At 41.5% G+C, this 21,913-nt stretch overlaps 1 protein-coding gene across 1 annotated transcript in view; it reads left to right on the top strand.

Annotated features, from left to right (window-relative positions):
- The window catches only part of GLIS3 (GLIS family zinc finger 3), a 529,924-nt gene that overhangs the window by 53,189 nt on the left and 454,822 nt on the right, over window positions 1–21,913 (top strand). The window contains exon 2 of the mRNA XM_082243469.1: window positions 17,676–18,138. Coding sequence (XP_082099595.1) covers window positions 17,772–18,138 — 367 coding nt within the window. The 5' untranslated portion in view covers window positions 17,676–17,771. The remainder of the gene's footprint in view (window positions 1–17,675; window positions 18,139–21,913) is intronic.

Genomic DNA, 21,913 nt, shown 5'->3' with positions numbered 1-21,913 from the left:
TGAATTGTGTTATTAGTATACAAAATGTCATCATTGTTAGATTATACGAATGGAGAGGACAAGATGCTTGCACTAAACTGCTTGTTGAATTGTGCATTAGGAACCCCCTCTATAATTTACCTTTAAACATTATTCAGGACTGTTGGAAAGTCAGTTCAGCCTTTGTAAACTTTTAAGCCCCGTACACACGTACCGATCGTCGGCCGACCGATCGGCCGTCTTTTGTCCCCGGGCTGTCGTGTCCGCTGAAAAGTGAAAAAGACTGCACACGAATTTTGTCCGCCGACTGCAGAAGTGATGTCATGTGATGGTTAACTTTCCCTGTGTTTTTTCTTTTCTGAGCATGCCCAGTCTTGCAAATCTGCTGTCTGTCGGCCGAATTCTGTACTGACTGGCGAACAATCGGGCGTTCTGGTGTTGGCATACAAAAATTTTAATGCTTGCACGACAGATTCTGTTCGGCCGAAAGTGCGCTGTCGGCTGTTGGAAGCATCATACTAACAAGCCGAAAATCGGCCGATCGTTCGGCGGCCGAACATTTTCGGCCGACAATCGGTACGTGTGTACAGGCCTTTAGATATCAAATGTGTAATAGCAAGAGGTCTGAGTAGTCAAGGCTTTACACAATTAGTGTCTTAAGTTTCAGCAGCATCATAATTTATTTTCCTGTCAATCGATGGCATCACATTACATTAAAGGATCAGTGATTAGAATTCTCTTGATAGAATTTACTATTTTTTAAATTTAATGAAAACACTTGCTTAGATTTTAAGCCTAATATATAATTTAATCAATAACAGTAATGTTAACATCCCTGGAAACTGGATTGAGAAAAAAATTATTTTTATGAGGAACTTTTTCAGTACATACAATTTCTTTGCGCTGACCATACACAGCCCTCATATTTGCAAGTGATGTCACTTATTCACATATAGTTAAACCATGTACAGGTTAAAGGCAAAATCTAGAACATAGTAAGTAAATCAGTGTTTATTTACTTACATAGTAAGTAAATCATTGTTTACTTACTTTTTGATGTGACTTTCACATTTTACATGCTTGCCTGTTTAGATTTTTTATTTTTTTTTTATTAAATATGGACAATTACAGAAAAGACACTTGAAGAAGATCTGTATTTCACCCTCATGGCCTGTACACATGATTTGAAAATCATCCGAAAAATACTACTTTCGAAGCGATTTAGTACACAGCTTTTGAGAGCCGATCACAACAGTTCATCCGATTTTACCCGATAGGACAAGCACGAAAACTTTTCTCATATGATACCAGATCGTAGGATTTTAGTTTAATCACTTGCCGACTGCCTAACGACGATTTAGGGCACTCACGATCGTCCGTTAGAGCGGGAGAAAGGCAGGCGGCTAATGTAAACACAGCCACCTGTCATTCTCCCCTGTGTAAGAATGGAGATCACACGGTTCTACTATGTAGGACCGTTGATCTCTGTTCTTACACCAGTGGCCACAGCCAATCACAGTTAGAAACATGTCCCTAGGGACACACTTAACCCCTCCCTCTCAAATAAAGTTAACTCCTTCCCTGCCAGTGTCATTTTTACAGTAACAGTGCATAGCACTGATTACTGTAGTAATGTCACTGGTAACCCCAAAAATGTCAAAAATGTCAGTCAAGGGTCCGATTTGTCCGCCGCAATGTCGCAGTCCCGCAAAAAAAATCGCAGATCGCCGCCATTACTCGTTAAAAAAACAACAAAAATGACATAAATCTTTCCCTTAGTTAGTAAACGCAATAACTTTTGTGCAAACCAATCAAAATACGCTTTTTGAGATTTTTTTTACCAAACATAGGTAGCATAAAACAAATTGGCCTAAAATGTTAAAAAATTTTGATTTTTTTATTTTTTTGGGGGAATTTCATATAAAAAAATGTGAAAAATATTCTTATTTTTGCAAAATTGACGCTCTTTTTTTGTTTATAGCGCATGATCAAAAAATCGCACAGGTGATCAAATACCACCAAAAGAAATCTCTGTTTGTGGGAAAAAAAGGACGTCAAATTAGTTTAGGTACAGCGTCGCACGACCGCGCAATTCTCCGTTAAAGTCACGCAGTGCCGAATCGCAAAATAGGCCCTGGTCAGGAAGGGGGTAAAATCTTCCGGGGCTTAAGTGGTTAATCAGTACAGTTATTGTTCGAAAATACAATACAAATACACTACAACACATTATATCAGTTCCAAATTTTTATTCTGTCGTACTAGAATTTTCGTCACTTTAGTAAACTCTTAATTTTCGATATGTGGCTAGCAACCAAAAAAAGTAGTAGCTGCTTAACAACTGTTGAGATAAGATATCAGCCACACTAGGAGTACATTGGGGGGACATTTTTCAATTCTGTTGCATAGAAAAGCTATGCTAAACAAAAGTAGCAAGACAAATTGTGCAACAGATTTATTACAAGGTTACAGCTTAAGTCAAAATTCTTCCTTTTGGATATTATAAAGTTGCCCTAAAAACCCGACCCTTGTCACTTTTTATTTATGCTTCTGTTTAGAGTGAAAATCTGTCTCATCATCAGTGATAAATCTGTTGCAGTAATAAATCTGTGCAAATCTGCCCAAGTTGGCTGCCCAGGAGTTCAGATGCACAGGTTGTAAATACGCTGTAGAGTTGCGGAGATCTTGCTAAGTGAGAGGCAGACTGATTTGTGTCTGTTAATAAATGCCACTTATTGTCTTTAATAGGTTGGCAAACCCACAGGCTTGCATTATGAGAGGAAAGATAACTCCTTCATTCTATTTTTTACATTTTCCTATTAACATAGTATAACTAAAAAAATAAATAAAATCATCTTACCTTATTTGCTTTGTGCAATGATTTCTGGACCCAGACAAAATAATTAGTGTTCTCATGCTACTCATATCAAACAATTTGTTAATTTGACAATTTGTTAATACAAGACAAATGATACATAGGAGGGTATTAAACATTTAACATATTTTAAAAACTATTAGTGCCGGTTCACAATTCTGCGATGCGGGAACGCTGCGAATATACAGCGTGTTCCTGCATCGCATCCGCACCCCTGGCAGGTCACACAGTGCCATATGCAATATGCTGGGGGTGTCAATTAAAAGTTAACGAGATCAGATTGCATATCGCAGTGCGATCTGAAAGTTCGCACAGAATCAGATCGCACTGGTGTGAACCACCATGCAATCCGATTCTGCTGCGGACCAAAAAAAGGGTCCTGTGCGTGTTAGGTGAGATTGCGGTGCGAATTCAGCCATACAAACTGTATGGCTGAATTTGCATCGCACAGAGATCACATTTAACTTTAGGAGCAGTGCGCCCTGAATTACATGCGATCTCTGTGATCGCACAAATGTGAACCAGCACTTACAGTTGGTGGTCTCTGTCGGGACTTATTGCAGGGGTAGCAACATTATGTTCAATAAGCTCTTGGCTCCGACCGCACACAAATACCCCACCTCCTGGCGGGTGGGCTTGGCACCGGGCGGCTGCATATTTGTATGCAATATTGAAAAACAGCTGTGCCGAGACTGTGTGTCCTGCAAGCTCCCGCCACAGTTACCAGCAGCTAACGGAAAGCTCCCACTCACTTCTTGCAATCGGGAGCTTTCTGATCATGTGACCCCTGTGACAGACAATCAGATTCGTCACATTATCATAAACCCTACCCCCGCCACCCTAAATCCCTTAAAGGGCCAGAAGGCACTGGCACCAATGGGTTAATAAAACTGAATAAAGAAAAAAATTAGGCATAATATTGTATACATTTTTACATCGTACCAAGGTCATACATTGAAGGATTTAATCAATCCAAAGAATAGATTCTCCTCGATAATGAAACTGCATCACAAAGCATCACAAAGCAGAACTTCTGTTTGATTAGGCTCGCATAGATGCAGCCATTCTGTTGTGCTGCTTGGAAATTTTTCCCTAATTTCCTTCGTGGTGACATAACTGGAAGTGCACATCCGTGGTCTGCACTGCAGGCAGCCGTGGACACTATATTAGCACCAGTCTATTTTGCGGATGATGTAAGTGCATAACCTTTTTATTCAATAAAGTGTTTTGGGGTAATGCACCATGGATTGTTCCTTTTGTCCCTATATATTGGATAATATCTGGGAAGCGAGATAGAAGAGCTTAGGAATACATTTTGGGACCGACAAGAGACCTGAGTGCTGATCCATCGTGTTTAACTGGGGAGACCCGGAAGGGGGAGATACTGGCTTCTAAACTTCAATCATTTGGTAAGAGGCTATTTAGTTTCTTTCCCACCAAGTGTGTAGAGGCGCACTGTCCCTCCTATCACAGGGAATCATCACTCGGGAGATTGGCTGTGGTTTTTTCTGCTCTTATCAATACCCTTGCTGGTAAGAAGCAAACCGTTAGGGTGGTGGGATTCATGCACATATATTCAACACGTTTGGCTTTGAATATTGCTCACGAGAATTCACTTCATCACTTGAAGATTACATTGTTTTGTTTATCAAGAACTTTAAAGTTTTAGCCATTCTTTTGTGGGACTTTTTTTGCGGACTACACTCGACCCCTGAGGGGGTTCTTATACACCCAATTTTGGTTTGGTGGTATCACCTTACATTTTAATTATATTGTATAAGAATTTAACACGTTATATTCACTGTTTTGCAATTTAATATTGTTTGTATACCCCCCTGCAGGGGGATCATTACATATATTGCACATATTTATTATTTGTTCACGGCCACATTCATACTTTTCACTTTGTCTTGGGACTTTCATAGGTGGACACCTGTTGACTACATACGTGTTATGTACGGGGGGATAGGTCTGTTATTTGTAAATGGACAATAGATAAATAAAATGAGAAAACAGGTTTTTTAGAATTGTCACTCTTTTTTTGTTTATAGCGCAAAAAATAAAAATCGCACAGGTGATCAAATAGCACCAAAAGAAAGCTCTATTTGTGGGGAAAGGACATCAATTTTATTTGGGTACAGTGTCGCACGACTGTGCAATTGTCCGTTAAAGTAATGCAGTGTTGAATCGCAAAAAAATGGCCTGGTCATTAAGGGGACAAATCCTTCCGGTCCAGAAGTGGTTAATAAATGAGGTGCAGCTCTGCTGACATGTATCATCCAATCGTGTGCAAAAAAAAAAAATGCTGTTTTTTTTTTCCTTGCACATGATTCGGTATTCTTTTCACCACATTTACTAAGATACAGGGAAAATTTCCTTGCAAAGTGCAACTTCCCTTGCATAGTTAACAACTTATTTAGTAAATCAACCCCAAAGACTTTACCACTGAAAGCACAGGAATATTCAGCAAATAGTAACCAAAGTACTTACCAAAGTCAGGATAACAATATTCATGTTTTTATTAACATTTTGTAATCTAATTGTTAGGAAAAATAGTCCTACGGCCTCATGAACACTGCTGCTATTAAACTCATGTTTGTGTGAGTTTGGGTATTTTTTTAACAGCCCTTAAACTCCCTACTATGTTATCCTATGTGTCCATGCATACGTGGACGTTTTTAGCAGTTTATCAGCAGGGAAGTTTTTTGGGCTGTTGCCTGAAAACGCGTACAAGAGCAGTTCTTTTGACCACAAAAAAATGCTGAATGCTGAAAAACGCTCATAAACGCCTATAACTCTCATAAATGCATATACACTCTACCGTACAGTTACAATACAATTAAATACAGGAGGAAGCAGAGCTTACAACCTAGGAGGACAGGCTCAGCTCTGTTCCAGTGTGCTGTGTGAAGGGGGTGTGTCCCTTCCTTCCAATCAGCTCTTAGAGCTCTCCTCACTGAGCTCTGCAAAGTGTAACTTCAACTCTTCACCCCCCTTTTTTCTGACAGCTCAGACAGGATTATGCACTTTTAACAGATGCAGAGAAGACTGAAGATAAACAGGTACATCTTATGTAGGAAGTTTTGTTTCATTTCACTGGGTATATATAAGGGTTTACAAGCACTTTAAACATGGAGAGGAGGAAGTGTGGTCACGCACAGATGCTAAAATTCCCACTAGTATTCATTTCCTTGCCAGTTAGAAACATGGACAGAAGATAAACAGAGGGGTTTGTTTCAAAAATGGTATCGCTTTTGTGTAGCCATTTTTAAAAATGGTGGTTGGTGCAGTATTTTAGAAGACAATGTTTAGTTTTAAAGGATATGTTTACAAAATGTACATGCTTCTATGCATAGATTTGGAAAGGATGGCAAATACAGCTTAAAAATATAAATATGAGCAAGGGAACAAGGATCATGCTATGAAAAGAAAGAACCATTGTTGTTGTAGACTTTCTAATAGATAGAACTTCTTCGTATGTACCTTGTCATAGCTGGTCAAAAGATTTTAGTAGTACAATTCTTTACCCTAATGTTGAAGGAACTTCTGATCCAAGAAGCACTGTACTCTTTGTAATGTTAAGATATACTAAACCTGCATTACGGTAATTGGTGCCACTTGGCAGTGAACCATTAACACTTCCAGCCAAATAAATGGGCATGCTGAAATTGGCATGATGTCGTAGAACTGTTTGCTAAGACTATTGGCGTTTATTTAGGATCTGAGCAGACTTTAGCTCCAGATGTTCTGCTTCAACATACACAGTGTTAATTGACATAGTTTGTTGTCATAGATGAAGTCATGTTAAATAACTTAGGTATACATAAGGTGAAAGGTTCTGGGCTTCCTTTAGGTGGTAAGTGTTTAGTGCAGCTGCAAATCTCAACAATAGCAGAATGTTCTCAGTTGTAAACCAGCCACATCATGTTTGAGATAGTTCTTTTATCAGGAATGGTCTACTATAAATGTGTTACAATGGGAAAGGGCTGAACAGGAGATTATGGGTTCCAAGTGACCCATTTTTTTAACTAAAACTGAACTATTTAGAATTGCCTCATTAAAAGCAAAGGTCCGTTTTTCCATCAAGAAGGAACTGTAATAGGGATTACAGTAGGTGGGGTAAAACAGATCAATAATCAGTTTCCTAAAACTATTTAGATGCGTGTCCATGACATTTGAAAACTAAGAGGGCTCACGTCACTTCTTCATAAATCTAAAGTTTTTTTGCAGAAACCTACAAATTATCAGTTATGCTTCAGTGACAAACTATGGAGCCAGAACCAGTTTTCTATTGTATTAGTTATAAAACGTGTCTATACCTGTTTAAGCTTGATTGCAGTTCAAGATAAACGACATGTTATATGAAGTTGAGAGCAATGGGAAAAGGCATAGAATGCATTAAGATAAAAAAACCTTCTAACTTTACAACTCCTTTAACCACTTAAGCCCAGGAAGATTTTACCCCCTTCCTGACCAGGGGGTATTTTGCGATTCGGCACTGCGTGACTTTAACGGACAATTGCGCGGTCGTGCGATGCTGTACCTAAACGAATTTGACGTCCTTTTTTTCCCACAAACAGAGCTTTCTTTTGGTGGTATTTGATCACCTGTGCGATTTTTTGATCACGCGCTATAAACAAAAAAAGAGCGTCAATTTTGCAAAAATAACAATATTTTTCACATTTTTTTATATGAAATTCCCCCCAAAAAAAAGTAAAAATCAAAATTTTTTAAAATTTTCAGCCAATTTGTTTTATGCTACATATGTTTGGTAAAAAAAATCGCAAAAAGCGTATTTTGATTGGTTTGCGCAAAAGTTATCGCGTTTACTAACAAAGGGAAAGATTTTTGTCATTTTTGTTGTTTTTTATTAACGCGTAATGGCGGCGATCTGTGATTTTTTTTGCGGTACTGCGACATTGGGGCGGACAGATCGGACCCTTGACTGACATTTGTGACACTTTTGGGGTTACCAGTGACATTTCTACAGTAATCAGTGCTATACATATGCACTGTTACTGTAAAAATACACTGGTTGTGCAGGGGTTAACTTTATTTGGGAGGGAGGGGCTGTGTGTATCCCTAGGGGCGTGCTTTCTACTGTGATTGGCTGTGGCTTGAGCTGTAAGGACACTGATGAACGGATCTACATACTAGATCCGTTTGATCAGTGTCTTTACAGCGAGGAGAATGACAGGTGGCTTGTTTACACAAGCTGCCTGACATTCTCCCTCTCCCCCGCCGATCGCCGAGTGACCGGCGGACATCGGGTCCGCTGGTCACACGCGCGGGGGGGTCCGTGACCACGCGGGAGCGCGCCTCCGGGGGCGCGCGCTCGCTCCCTAGACCCTCACAAGCTAGTGACGTAGCCCTACGTCACTTTGCCTGTGAGGGGCTGACTGCCGACGTAGATCGGCGTTAGGCAGTCGGCAAGTGGTTAAGGCATCCTACATGAGTAAAATCTCTCAAACATTTTCCCTGTAGGTCTTGGCATGTTGGAGTGTCCATGATGGCCTTTTTGGCTGTCTGTTGGAGTAAGGAATGGCAGACTTCATTTTATAAGGCAAGCAAGTCAGATTACATTGTGAAAATGGCTTTTCTCAGGCCATGTAGTGCAAAACCTAGGAGACATGTACAGTGGCTGCAAAATTGCACTTAGCTCATGGCAATTCACAAACTTTTGTGCATCAATTTTTTTAATTAAAAAGAAAACCCTATATCATCAGAAGTAAATTTTAGTGAACCATGTTTCAGTAAAACAAAAGTTAGCAGATGAAAATATGTATAATAAGAAAGGAAAGCTTTTTGCACGCTTTAGTTTATCCGGTCATCAGACAGCAATAAATCTGGCGGTCCCCACCGGTGCTGGAGGCTCCTCCTTCCTTCGGGTGCCTCCTGTAGCAAGCAAGGCACTAACAAAGCTCCTGCATGTGTGCAATCTCATTGGTCCTCTTGAGCTGGACTTTGTGTATCTGTTAGTACCCAGACAGGGTTGTCTAGCGCCCAGGGCAAGGATCCAGAATTGCGCCCCCCTCCCCCACTAATAATACATGCCATAGAATGGGCGTACCAACCTGCGTCCATTTTTGCCCCTTTGCTTCACTGCGCCCAGGGCAACCCCCCCTCCTGCCCACCTGTTGTCCCAACACTGGTGTCCATAGACGCACACAGTGCCAGTAAGTCACGTCAATGGCTTTGAGAGGGTTTGTCCTGTGAAAGCAGGAAGTGAAGGGAGCTGGGGGAGAAGGCACTGGAGCGATAGCATGGTGCCAGGTACGTGCTTAGGAATAGGGGAAGAAGGACATGTACTGGGGCATTTTTTACTTTGATGCAGAGAATATATTAACACCTTCCCGTCTGGACTATAGCAGAATGATGGCTGGGCAGTGGCTTTACCGTTCTGAGTGGATGTCATATGATGTCCTCTCAGAAGGCAGCGCTTGTGCAGCCAAGAAGCAGCGTGATCTGGCATCAGTTGTTTCCAAGGGACATGGCCAATGACTGATCAGTGTACTGGCTCATTGCCGGTACCATGTGATCACTGTGACCAGTCACAGCAGGTCACATGACAGCTGTACACACTGGATTGCTTTCTTTCATGCCTTTCATTGTGTACAACTGTGTTGCTAGCTGTGATTGGTCACATGGTACAGACAGGGTTAATCACAGCCCATCTGTACCATGTGATTAGCTTTGGCCAATCATAGCTAATCACAACAGAACAGACTGAATGATTCTGTTTCATTCAGTAAAATGCTTGCCTATAGCAATGTAATTAACTGCTATAAGCAAACATAATGTGTAAAAAAAAAAAAAAAAATCCTGATCACTTCCCCAGAGTAGTACAATGTTACTATGGTAACATTATATTGCTCTGGTCCCAGTGTTTTAAAAATAATTGTTAAAAAAAAAGAAAAAAGTAATAAAAATTAAAAAATTATCTATCTATCTATCTATCTATCTATCTATCTATCTATCTATCTATCTATCTATCTATCTATCTATCTATCTATCTATCTATCTATCTATCTATATATATATATATATATATATATATTTTTTTTTTTTTTCACTGTCACTGGCCAGTGTCCCTTATCACCGCCATACCAGGTATATGACAACGCTATACTATACTGGGGACAGTATGGAAAAAAAAATTGTGAATTTTTATTTTCTAATTCTCCAAAATATTATACCGAAAAATTACAACTTCAAAAAACCCGCCATGCCTCTTACTAAATACCTTGGACTGTCTACTTTCCAAAAAGGGGGAGTATTTGTACTGTTCTGTTCTTACGAAAATGGGATAGGCCGTCAGTATTTTAGGATTGATATATTTTCAGATTTATACCAGTTTGTGGACTTTCCTACAGACTAAATAATACACACTGATTTGGATTATTTTCACCAAATAAATGTAACAATTATTTGCATAATTTTATAACAGAAACGAAGAAAAATGTGTAGATTTTTTAGATTTTTTTTTCAACTTTTTTTTTTTTTTAGCAAATAATAAAGGACACAGTGGTGATTAAATAGCACCAAAAGAAAACTTTATTTGTGTGAACAAATTGATAAAAATTTAGTTTGGATGCAATTGTCATTCAAAGTGCGACAGTGCTGAGAGCTGAAAATTGGCCAGGGCAGAAGGGGATAAAAGTGCCTGGTATTAAAGTGGTTAAGGTAAAAAAACATTTAGGCTTTAGCACCACTTTAAAGCAAACCTGTGTGAAAATCTGGTGGTGTTTTAGGCACTTTGAGTTATATGAAGGATGTAAAATGAAACCGGCTCAGGTATTACGATTCATTTCTGACTTATGCATTTACACTACTAGGCGACCTTGAAGCTTTAAGGAAATGTTTTGCTTATGTTTAAAGTATACCATAGCAAAATGTAATATTTTAAGCAAACAGCGGAGTATTATGTGCCCTGGAGCTGAGCAAAACAGAAAAGCTTTGACAGATGGAAATCAGATATTGTTTTTTTGTGCAGTATTAAGCGGTGCCTGTTTCTGTCAATCATCAATCATAGTAGTGAAGGCACGTAAATCAGATTGAATTCGTAATCCTTATTTTCAAAGGGGTCATTTATCAGTGTTATTGTGGGACACACCACAAGGGTGACTTTATAGCTGCAAGCAGGAAACTATATTGGTTTGGGGTTAATTTTATTTTGTTTATACATTTTGTTAAACTGATGATTTATATCTCTTTGTTTTTTTATGATATTTTCATAACCAATACATGTTCCTTTTAAACTAAACTGTAACATTTATCATAAATAAGGCATATTTTTTTCATCATGGATGTGAAAGAAAGTTCTTCTAATCAATTAGTTCTGCGCCTTTTTTTTTTATACCACCTCTTTCAGTGTGGGGTTCTGTATGTTAAATTAAAAACATGAAAATGATATAGATATTTTAACCACTTACGTACTGGGCACTTAAACCCCCTTCCTGCCCAGGCCAATTTTTAGCCTTCAGCGCTGTTGCACTTTAAATGACAATTGCGCAGTCATGCAACACTGTACCCAAATTACATTTTTTTCAAACAAATAGAGCTTTCTTTTGGTGGTATTCACCACTGGGGTTTTTCTTTTTTTGCTGAAAATGTTGAAAAAAAAAAAAGTTTTTATAATTTGTTTTGGAAACAGGTAATTTTTCACCGTCATTGATGTTTGCTGATAAGGTGGCACTGATGGGCACTGATAGGCACTGATAGGCTGCACTGATGGCCACTTATAGGCACTGATGGACACTAATAGGCTGCACTGATGGGCACTGATAAGGTGACATTGATGGGCACTGATAAAGTGGCCCTGGTGGGCACTGATAGGCAGCACTGAAGGGTACTGATAAGTGGCACTAATAGGTGGTACTCATGGGCACTGGTTGGTGACACTGATAGGCAGCACTGATGATGGGGCACTGATTGGCATTGTTGGGCATTGATAGGTGACACTCGTGAGCACTGATAGGTGGCACTGCTGGGCACTGGTAGGTGGCACTGGTGGGCACACATGTGGCAGCAGTGGCTCTTCCTCTTTGGGACTGATGTCCCTCTAACAGCAGCCGGCAATCAGCTTTTTTCCCCCTCACGTTGAAAAAAAAAGCTGATTACCGGCTCTGTTTACATCAGGTGATTAGCTTGCCTTTGGCTGACAGCTGATCGCGTGGTAAGGGGCCTGGACTCGCTGATCACATATTTCGGCTATAGTGTGGGCATGAACATTTACCATATATTATCTATGCTATTTCAAAGAAAAAATGAGATTGTCGCTTTGAAGTAAACCTGTGGACTGCTTCCTTCTTAAAAAAATAGTTGTTCGGCTTTTAAATGTTCTTTCTTTAGCCACAGTTTTGCGTCACTGGCCTAGATCAAGTATGCAGATCAGAAAAGTGAGAAAAAAATAGCTTACCTATTCTGAGTAAATAATAAGTATGGGCACAAGAAAGGCACCATGACAGTCAGACAACTAATATTTTTAATATTTGCTTTTAACCATGCCAACTTTTATTTTCTCTCATGACAATTTCCTTTATGATAAGAGTTGGATAACCTCTTTGTCTAGATTCATACATATGCAGTGCTGGAAACCCAGCGATCTCTACACATTTGCAAATTTAAGAGAGGGTCTGCAGTGCTTGTGTTTCTGTGGAAACCACTAAGGGGGAAGGGCTACATTCAAGCCATATCTACTCCCAATGTATTCATTGCTATATACAGTACAGTTTGTCCCAAGTTGGGAGCTTTGTTGTGGCTTGTTTACACTTGTGGCAGCCTTTTACTGCCCCTCAAATAAGTGATTCATGGTGGTTGGTTGACATCTGGGAGGAAGTATAGTGCCTTCTCACCACCTGTTTAAAATCGGAAGAGCTTGAAGGGCGGTTGTGCAATGGACGCATTCCAAATTGGAAATATAATTTTTGCCATGGCCAAGAAGCAAAGCATCACAATTGCTGTATGTGTACAACCCCCTCTGGTCACTGTGTATGAATGAGCCCTTAGCCTAGACTTAGGCATCATACTTTGCACAGGAGCCTTGGCACCATTTTATGTCTTCTCATATTGTAGAAAATGCATCAAATGCATTGTTTTAAATTGATTAATCAATTTAGACAATATTTTTGTGTTGAGTAGCTAGTAAGTGTACTGGATAATTTTATTTTTTTTGGATTGTATGGTTCTGTCGACTGCCCTGCCCAATGGTTCTTGTGGTTGCTGTATTTGATTTCTAGCTTTGTAGAAACCTGATCACTAAGCTGCCTAGGGCCTAGATGGAGTCTATTTATTTCTTACAGGTAATCCTACATTTATTTTTTATTTTTTAAATATGACTGTTACTGGGAGATTTACTAAAATTTACTGTGACTGACCCCGTACTCAAGAGGCGTATGTTTGCCGTAAAAGCTTTCCTTGCCCGGTACGAGCACGATCCAGGATCCCTTAGCCCACACAATCACTAGCTGTAACTCCGTGTGGGGTGGAAAGAAGCATAAGACTTTTATTGAAGAACAAACACAAGTATATCTATGGGAACAATCCCTCCTTCTTGTTGGCGTAAACTGTACATCCAATAACATGAGGCACAGGTACATTCAAACATTTCATCAAATCTTATAAACAAAAACTAGGCACACAGCCAACGTTGTCAGTGGGATGGACACTTGAGGAATCTTTCTCCTTTCTTAGGCTCCTTTCACACAGCTTTCTGATCAGGTCCGCGTGTCAGTTTTTCAGGCGGACCTGATTGGAAGCTCCTTGCAACTCTATGGGGCAGCAAATGTCAGCGGTGACATCTCCGCTGACACCCGCTGCTCTCCGATCTGACCCTGTCCGTGAAATCCAGACCGAAATCCAGACCGATGGAAACCCTGGAGGATCGGATAGGATCGGATGAAAATGGACAGGCAGTCCGTTCTCATCCGATCTCCAATAGAGTAGAGCAGGGATCTGACAGGTCTGTCTCTGGACACAGAGCGGACACGGACCTGTCATCCGCCTGCTCAGTGGGGATCAGCGGATCGATCCCCGCTGAGCAAAACGGAGTCTGCCGGGCGCACCGCCCGTGTGAAAGGACACTTTTCTCTACCTCTGGTCTTCATGCTTGGAGCATGCATAATACACTCAGTAAAGAAGGTGGGGTAGCGTTAGTGACCGACATTAACCCCATTGGCCGCTGGAAGAAGTGTGGATACCTTAGAAACCTGGTATGGCAGTCACACTTTATATCTGAGCAACAAAATACTGTATGGCCAGTAACAGTAATGTTATGCCCAATGTCAGTGTTCTAAACAAAGACAACCTGGCTGGTTCAGGAGGCCGATATCCCAGTGAAGAAAAGGGAGTTGGGACAGATGCTAAATGGAACTGGTACTGTCACAATATTGTTGATAAATATTACTGTCCCAAGTGAAGGAGCCTCTCCAACTTTCAACACAAACCAAGAATATAAAACCCAGGATAACAGAGGTAAAATGTAATGTTTAGTCTGGTGTGGTTATACTGGGAGTCTGGCTTTGGCATACCAGACTGGGCTTCTCTGTCACCCTGTGTCCCTAATAGGCACAGGTTGGCTTACACATAAGAGGGGCCTGGGGAGCTGAAAAAGAAGTTTCCTGACCTCTCTAAGGTAAGCTGGGTTCCAGGAGTCCCCCTGCCCAAAGTGATTCCCAACAAATTTACTAAAAAAGCACTCAGAATCTGGTGCAGCTGTGCATGGTAGCCAATTAGCTTCTAGCTTCAGCTTGTTCAGTTAAAGTGGAACTGCACTGCAATTGAGCACCACAAATCAAAAATGCTTTTTAATTAATTTGTATAGGGATGCACCGAAATGAAAATTTTGGGCCGAAACCGAAACCGAAAATGCAGGATGCCCTTGGCCGAAAACCGAAACCGAAAATGACTTTTTCCCCAAAATTTTTTTAAAATGGATAGAACAGGGGCATACACCAAAAACAGGTAGTGACGTACACCTGTCGCTGCCACCCTGTCACAGTATATGTACTGTGATGGGTTGGCAAGAGGTTATTTTAATTACCAATGGTATTTGTATTATGAAGCATGAGGGGTTAATGTATTGTCACTGCTGGTCACTCATCTATTAGTGACCGACCAGTGGCAGGTGATTAACCCCTTTGTGCTGCATTAGTACAACCAGTATCAGTGCAACCAGTGTTAATTAACACGGATACTGGTTGCACTAATGCAGCACAAAGGGGTTAATTACCTGCCACTGGTCGGTCACTAATAGATGAGTGACCTGCAGTGACAATACATTAACCCCTCATGCTTCATAATACAAATACCATTGGTAAGCTGCCTCAGCTCCCCCCCCCACTGCCTCAGCGTCCCCCTCCTCGGGTGTCCTTCATTCAAAAGTCCCGCCTCTGGCCGGCGGCACCGCCTCTCAATGACATCCCTACTACGATCTGTGCATTATGAATAGACATACCAGGCGGGGGGGTGGGGCGAGCGGCCGCTATAGAGAGAACTAATGTGATCCATCCCTGTCAGCTCAGCACGACTATGTGTGAATGAGAACAGAACTGACCTGACACCGGGCGGGGGGGCGGGCGGAGCGGCCGCTATTAGCTGTAACTATGTGAGAGCTTCACTTCCCTGACAGCGGAGATACATGCCTATCAGGGAAGTGAAGCTCTCACATAGTTACAGCTAATAGCGGCCGCTCCGCCCGCCCCCTGCCCGGTGTCAGCTCAGTTCTGTTCTCATTCACACATAGTCGTGCTGAGCTGACAGGGATGGATCACATTAGTTCTCTCTATAGCGGCCGCTCGCCCCGCCCGTCCGCCTGGCATGTCTATTCATAATGCACAGATCGTAGTAGGGACGTCACTGAGAGGCGGACGGCCGGCCAGAGGCGGGACTTTTAAAACCTGCCCTGCGCTGCGCCCTCCTCCTTCCCCACGGCGGCCATATTTATTTTTGGCAATGTTAACCCATTATCGGCCGAAATGAGATAGGCTAATTTTCGGCCGATAATTTCGGTGGCCGAAATTTCGGTGCATCCCTAAATTTGTATTATTCAAAGCAATCTCTCCCATCCATCCATGTCTCCATGCTTTATTTTGCTGAGAAATAATTTTGAAAAATACCCTCATAACGTTTCTGGTCATGGCTATCTTGAATAAAGGCAGATGATTTATGTATAATTTACTTCCTGGAATCCATCTGCCCTTAGCTCAGGCATAGGCTGAGCTGAGAACCCTCCTTTTTTCCCTGAAGACTCCTGGGATGTATGAAATCATTTGTCTAGGCATGGAAACCAGGAAGTACCTGAAGAAATGTAACAACAAAGTTTAAAGCAAGTAAATATGATCTACTTTCCGATCTATTTACAAATACTAGCAGCCTTAGGCCTCTTTCACACGGTCCGCCTCCGTAGGCGGATCCGTGTTGCTCAGCGGGGATCGATCCGCGATCCCCGCTGAGCCGGCGGATGACAGCTCTGTCTCCGCTTGCAGAGCGGAGAGGGAGGTGTCTCAGCCCCCGCTGCCCTCTATGAGGCATCGGATGAGAGCGGACCGCCTGTCCGCTCTAATCCGATCCGATCACTGAACGCATGGAAAAATAGGGTTTCCATCCGTCCAGATTTCACGGACAGGATCGGATACGGATGGCAGCGAGTGTCAGCGGAGGTGTCTCCATTGACATCCGCTGCCCCATAGAGCTGCATGGAGGATCCGATCAGATCCGCCTAAAAAACTGACAGGCGGATCTGATCGGATCGCCCGTGTGAAAGGGCCCTAAGGGATAAAAATAGTCCATGTTGATTGAGAGAGGGAAGTTCCATTTTAAGCTTTGACAAAAAAAATTGGAAACTGATTTTACACTTTTCAGTTTTAGTAAATCTCTCTCTTGGGGGAGACATACATGGTGCAAACATCACTTAATTCCCCCAAGAATTCCTCCTGCCAAGCTGTTGTCTTCTCCTGGGGGAGGGGCGGGGGAAGCCACCCTCCCCGGGAGAAGACAGTGATTATTGCCAGCAGCTATAGCAGCCACCAGTGATAATCGCAGGTAAAACCCGGCATGCTGGTTGTACCCAAGTTGATCGATCAATCAGCCTGCCCATACAGGATTCGAATCGTGTATGGCTTGCCTTAGTGTCCAGTACAGCTTGAAAATCAAAAACTCTCCCATGTGCACTCCTGAATATGAATAAACATGTGCATGGACAAAATGAAAATACATACATAGATCATCAGGGCATCAATCTATTTGTAGGGGCCAGGACAGGGTTTATGTATATAATATACAGTATCTGCATCTGTGTGTTTTTTTTTTTTTTTTTGCTAATTGGTCTCTGTACTGTTTGGTTATTTAAAAATATTGTTCATGTATTATTTTTCATGTTAATGTATTTGCATGTTTTTAAGGTGAAAACTTGTTTTATTTATTTTTTTAATCTCATTCATACCTTAACGAACACCAGCAGATTTTAAAAGACTCACTGTTTTATTTTAAATTATTGAGGACACATTGAGACAGCAAGACAATAGGAGATGAAGTATATTGATTACTAGAGAATGTGTTATGTAGAGGAAAGTGCACTTGGCATGCAAAGCAAAGCTATGCCTGGCATGTTTTTCCAGAATTCTTGCATTCCTCTTTTAATGAAAATGCTTCCGTTTTGAGAGAGTATTTATACACTTTAATATTCCTAATATATTCAAACTGCATCTTCCGTCAGTGTTCCAGAGTTTTCTTTTTACAGAAATGCTCTAAGGTCCACTTTAGACTGTAAAGATTATCACTCCACTTAATCAACATTGATTTTTTTTTTTTTTTTACCCCTTGACAGATGTGTTTCTCTCAGGACAACCAAATGGGAACACATTAACAGCTGGAAAATTGCTCTTGTACCCACGTATTAGAAGAGTAGCACGACTGAAGCAAAATGAATGGAAGAACTTGCAATATGAACCACAGAGCAACTGGCACCCCTCAGGGACCTGGAATAATCAGTGGACAGCAGATACCACCCATTAGAGTACACACAGGGACTCCATGTCCATCTTCTAACAGTGCAACCCCCAGTCCAGCTAATGGGAACCTGTACATAAAAATGCCTCTTGGAGGTGGTGTAGCACCTCAGAGCAGTGAAAGCACTATTCACTTACCTGCTATAAGTCCAAGGCGGCAAGTCATAACTAACGGGAAGCCTATTTTCCAAGTGCCACAGGCACCAAATCTGCAGCCGTCCTCATCATGCAAGCCAAAGCAGATGGAATATGGTCCACCATTTTCTGCAAGCTGTTTAAAAGGTTAGTACTAATTAAATACATAGAATATAATAGCAACCACAAATGTAATATACCAGTTTTTCTTTCACTATTTAAATATATTGGGGTCGATTTACTAAAACTGGAGAGTGCAAAATATGGGGCAGCCATGCATGGTAGCCAGTCAGCTTCTAACTTCAGCTTGTCCAATTAAGCTTTGACAAAAAGAAACCTGAAAGCTGATTGGTTGCTATGCAGGGCTGCACCAGATTTTGCACACTCCAGTTTTAGTAAAGCAACCTCACTTTAAAACAGGGATTCTCAAATTATGGCCCTCCAGCTGTTGTGGAACTACACGTCCCATGAGGCATTGTAAAACTCTGACATTCACAGACATGACTAGGCATGATGGGAATTGTAGTTCCTGAACAACTGGAGGGCAATAGTCTGAAGAATCCTGCTTTAAAAGGTAGAATGCTATATTTGGACAGTTTAGTAAATTATGATGTATTCCATTTATATTCGTACACACCTAACTCACTTTCTTATGTCCACATTACATAACATAAAATTTTTTATCACAATTAGCAATTGTGTTATTTAGAATTATTTTATATAAATGGCATTATATTAACTGTTTACGTTTCTAATATGTGATCTATGTAAGATTCAAAATCCACTTTATAGTTTATACTTTTTTTTGCGGGACTGGGACATTGCGGCGGAGAGATCGGACCCTTGACTGACATTTTTGACACTTTTGGGGGTACCAGTGACATTACTGCAGTAATCAGTGCTATACATATGCACTGTTACTGTAAAAATTACACTGGCAGGGAAGGGGTTAATTTTTATTGGAGAGGGAGGCGTTAATGTATGCCTGGTGCTTACTAACGTGTGTGGGGGGAGGTGACTGAGTGACACAGGGACAGATCGCAGGTTCAGCTATGCTGAACCCTGCAATCTGACCCTGCCTGTCACTTAGGAGATCCGCCCGCTTTGTTTACACAAGCGGGCGCATTTCCACACTAGATCCCTGACGATCGGGGAAGAGCAGCGGGGATCACCGCCGCTCCTCCCCTGGCCCGACTCCCGCTGTAACTGAATACAGCAGGAGCGAGCCTCCGGAGCGAGAGAGGGAAATGTCTGGTGACGTAGGTCTACGTCACCAGACGATAACGAGCCACTTTGCCGCAGTACAGTCAACGTGACTGGTCGGCAAGTGGTTAAAGTAATTATAAACGATCACCTTGTAAAATAACCCTTTCAGTTTAAAATGGAAATGAAAGGCAAAACATTTTTGTATAGTTATAAAAAAACATTATAAATACATTTTCCCTTTGTTTATAAGTGATCACATTTTCTCTATTCTCAACTGCATAAGAGCTGGGGGGGAGCAGCAGAACACTGAGCTTCCCAGTGAATGGCTGTGCAGTGGGGTGGGGGGGTGTCAGGACAAGTCTGATCATTGGAGGAGAGCACACTGAGTTCCCAGCATAGCTAGAGAACTGACCACAGTGTGCTCTCCTGCTTAGCCTTGTCAGATTTTAATAGAAAAGCAAGGGGACTTGGAGGAACACCAAGTATTTCACACAAAGGAAGCAATACAAAGAGAAAAGGATAATTTCTTATATAAGTACATGACACAGTAGGCACACATATGGATAATGTGTTGGGGTAACAAACGCTTTAACTCAACTGCCTGATCATCTGTGTTCATCATTAAGACAATGATAGGGAGCATCCCTGGAGCTTTAGATTGTCTGGAGAAAAACAGGCCTTTAACCACTTTACCGCTAAGTACTGTAATAGTACTGCGGCAAAGTGGCTCGTTCCCGTCTGACGACGTAGGCCTACGTCGTCAGACTCCTCCCCTGTAGGCGGCGCTCGCGCGCCGCCGGAGGCGCGCTCCCGCTGTTTTCATTCACAGCGGGAGTCGGGCCAGGGGAGGAGCAGCGGCGATCGCCGCTGCTCTGCCCCGATCGTCGGGGATCTAGTGTGGAGATCCGCCCGCCTGTGTAAACACAAGCGGGCGGATCTCCTCAGTGACAGGGAGTGACAGATCGGACTGTTCAGCATAGCTGGACATCCGATCTGTCCCTGTCTCACAAAGTCACCTCCCCCCCCACACGTCAGTAAGCACCAGGCATACATTAACCCCTCCCTCTCCAATAAAGTTAACCCCTTCCCTGCCAGTGTCATTTTTACAGTAACAGTGCATATATATAGCACTGATTACTGTAGTAATGTCACTGGTACCCCCAAAAGTGTCAAAAATGTCAGTCAAGGGTCCAATCTGTCCGCCACAATGTCGCAGTCCCGCAAAAAAAATCGCAGATCGCCGCCATTACGCGTTAAAAAAAAACACACCAAAAATGACAAAAATCTTTCCCTTTGTTAGTAAACGCAATAACTTTTGCGCAAACCAATCAAAATACGCTTATTGGGATTTTTTTTACCAAACATAGGTAGCATAAAACAAATTGGCCAAAAATTTTAAAAAAAATTTGTTTTTACATCTTTTTTGGGGGGAATTTCATATAAAAAAATGTGAAAAATATTGTTATTTTCTCAAAATAAACGCTCTTTTTTTGTTTATAGCGCAAAAAGTAAAAATCGCACAGGTGATCAAATACCACCAAAAGAAAGCTCTGTTTGTGGGAAAAAAAGGACGTAAATTTCGTTTGGGTACGGCGTCGCACGACCGCGCAATTGTCAGTTAAAGTCGCACAGCGCCGAATCGCAAAAAGTGGCCCAGACGTAAGACAGCAAAATGCTCTAGTGGTAAAGTGGTTAAGGAACCAGTGGTTCCCAGTAACCTCCAGTGCATGCTGCATGTCCTCGTCTAAGGAACCAGTTGTCATTCAGCATTTCTCTTTCAGTGGGGTGCACGATCTTTAGGCACATCTAGGTCAGATGCTGTTCTACAACCTAATTAAGGAACTGCAGGCATGGTTCTGAGATGCCACCAAGCTGCAAATAGTAATTTTGCTTAGTGCTTTGCCAGAAGGTTCCTGGTAGCTTTTTCAAACTTTGTGCTGAGAATCCTCCTTGTTATCTGGTCCTGACTCCGGCCTAGCCTGTCCTTATGTTCATTGGTCTACTTAATAAGTGTGAATTAAATGTATATTATCCATGGCAGCTTAATATATGCAGTATATTCAGAGTAACAACAATGTTATCATTTGTTATTATTGGTTACTCATTGATTTCAGCCTAATAAATGATTACATAACTACAGAATTCCCCTATGAACATGCCAGTAACTACTTCCACACTGTATGTTCTGTCAAATAGGTTTAAGATATTTTTAGCAAGAACACACCAGGTAGTTATTAGATCCCTCTTTTTTTGCTGCCTATAACAGCTTTACAGCACGGGTTTCTAGGCAGAGGCATTGTTCCTTCTTTATATCGAAGTACTTTAGATGTGTCATTTTTCATTTAAAAGGAGTCTCTAAACATTTGATTCATTCTTACTGGGCTTGTTCAGAAAAGAATAGGCTAAGGACAGTGAGAATGCACAATGTGCAAAAATCCACGCCAAACCAATCATTATTCACTTTTCTGGAGTTAGATCAGTTAAGGCACAATATCTGTCTGATTCCTATGGGTGGCTGCTCTCTGCACATCCCCATTGCTCCATGACCTGTATTAATGAATATGCTTACAAGAGCCAAACAGTCATTTAGATGTAGTCCAGATTTGTTTTCTTTTTAATAGAGCAGAAAGGCTAGAAAAGTAAAATGCTTATGAAATTATCACAGGCTGACTATCTGTAATATATGGGAAAGTGCAGTCCTTCCCAAACTTCAGGC

The sequence above is a fragment of the Pelophylax lessonae genome, assembly GCF_965119305.1.
Source record: "Pelophylax lessonae genome assembly, chromosome: 1".
NCBI classification, from domain to species: Eukaryota; Metazoa; Chordata; class Amphibia; order Anura; family Ranidae; genus Pelophylax; species Pelophylax lessonae.
Note: the sequence above shows the minus strand (reverse complement) of the source record. Positions and strands in the feature narration are given on the sequence as shown.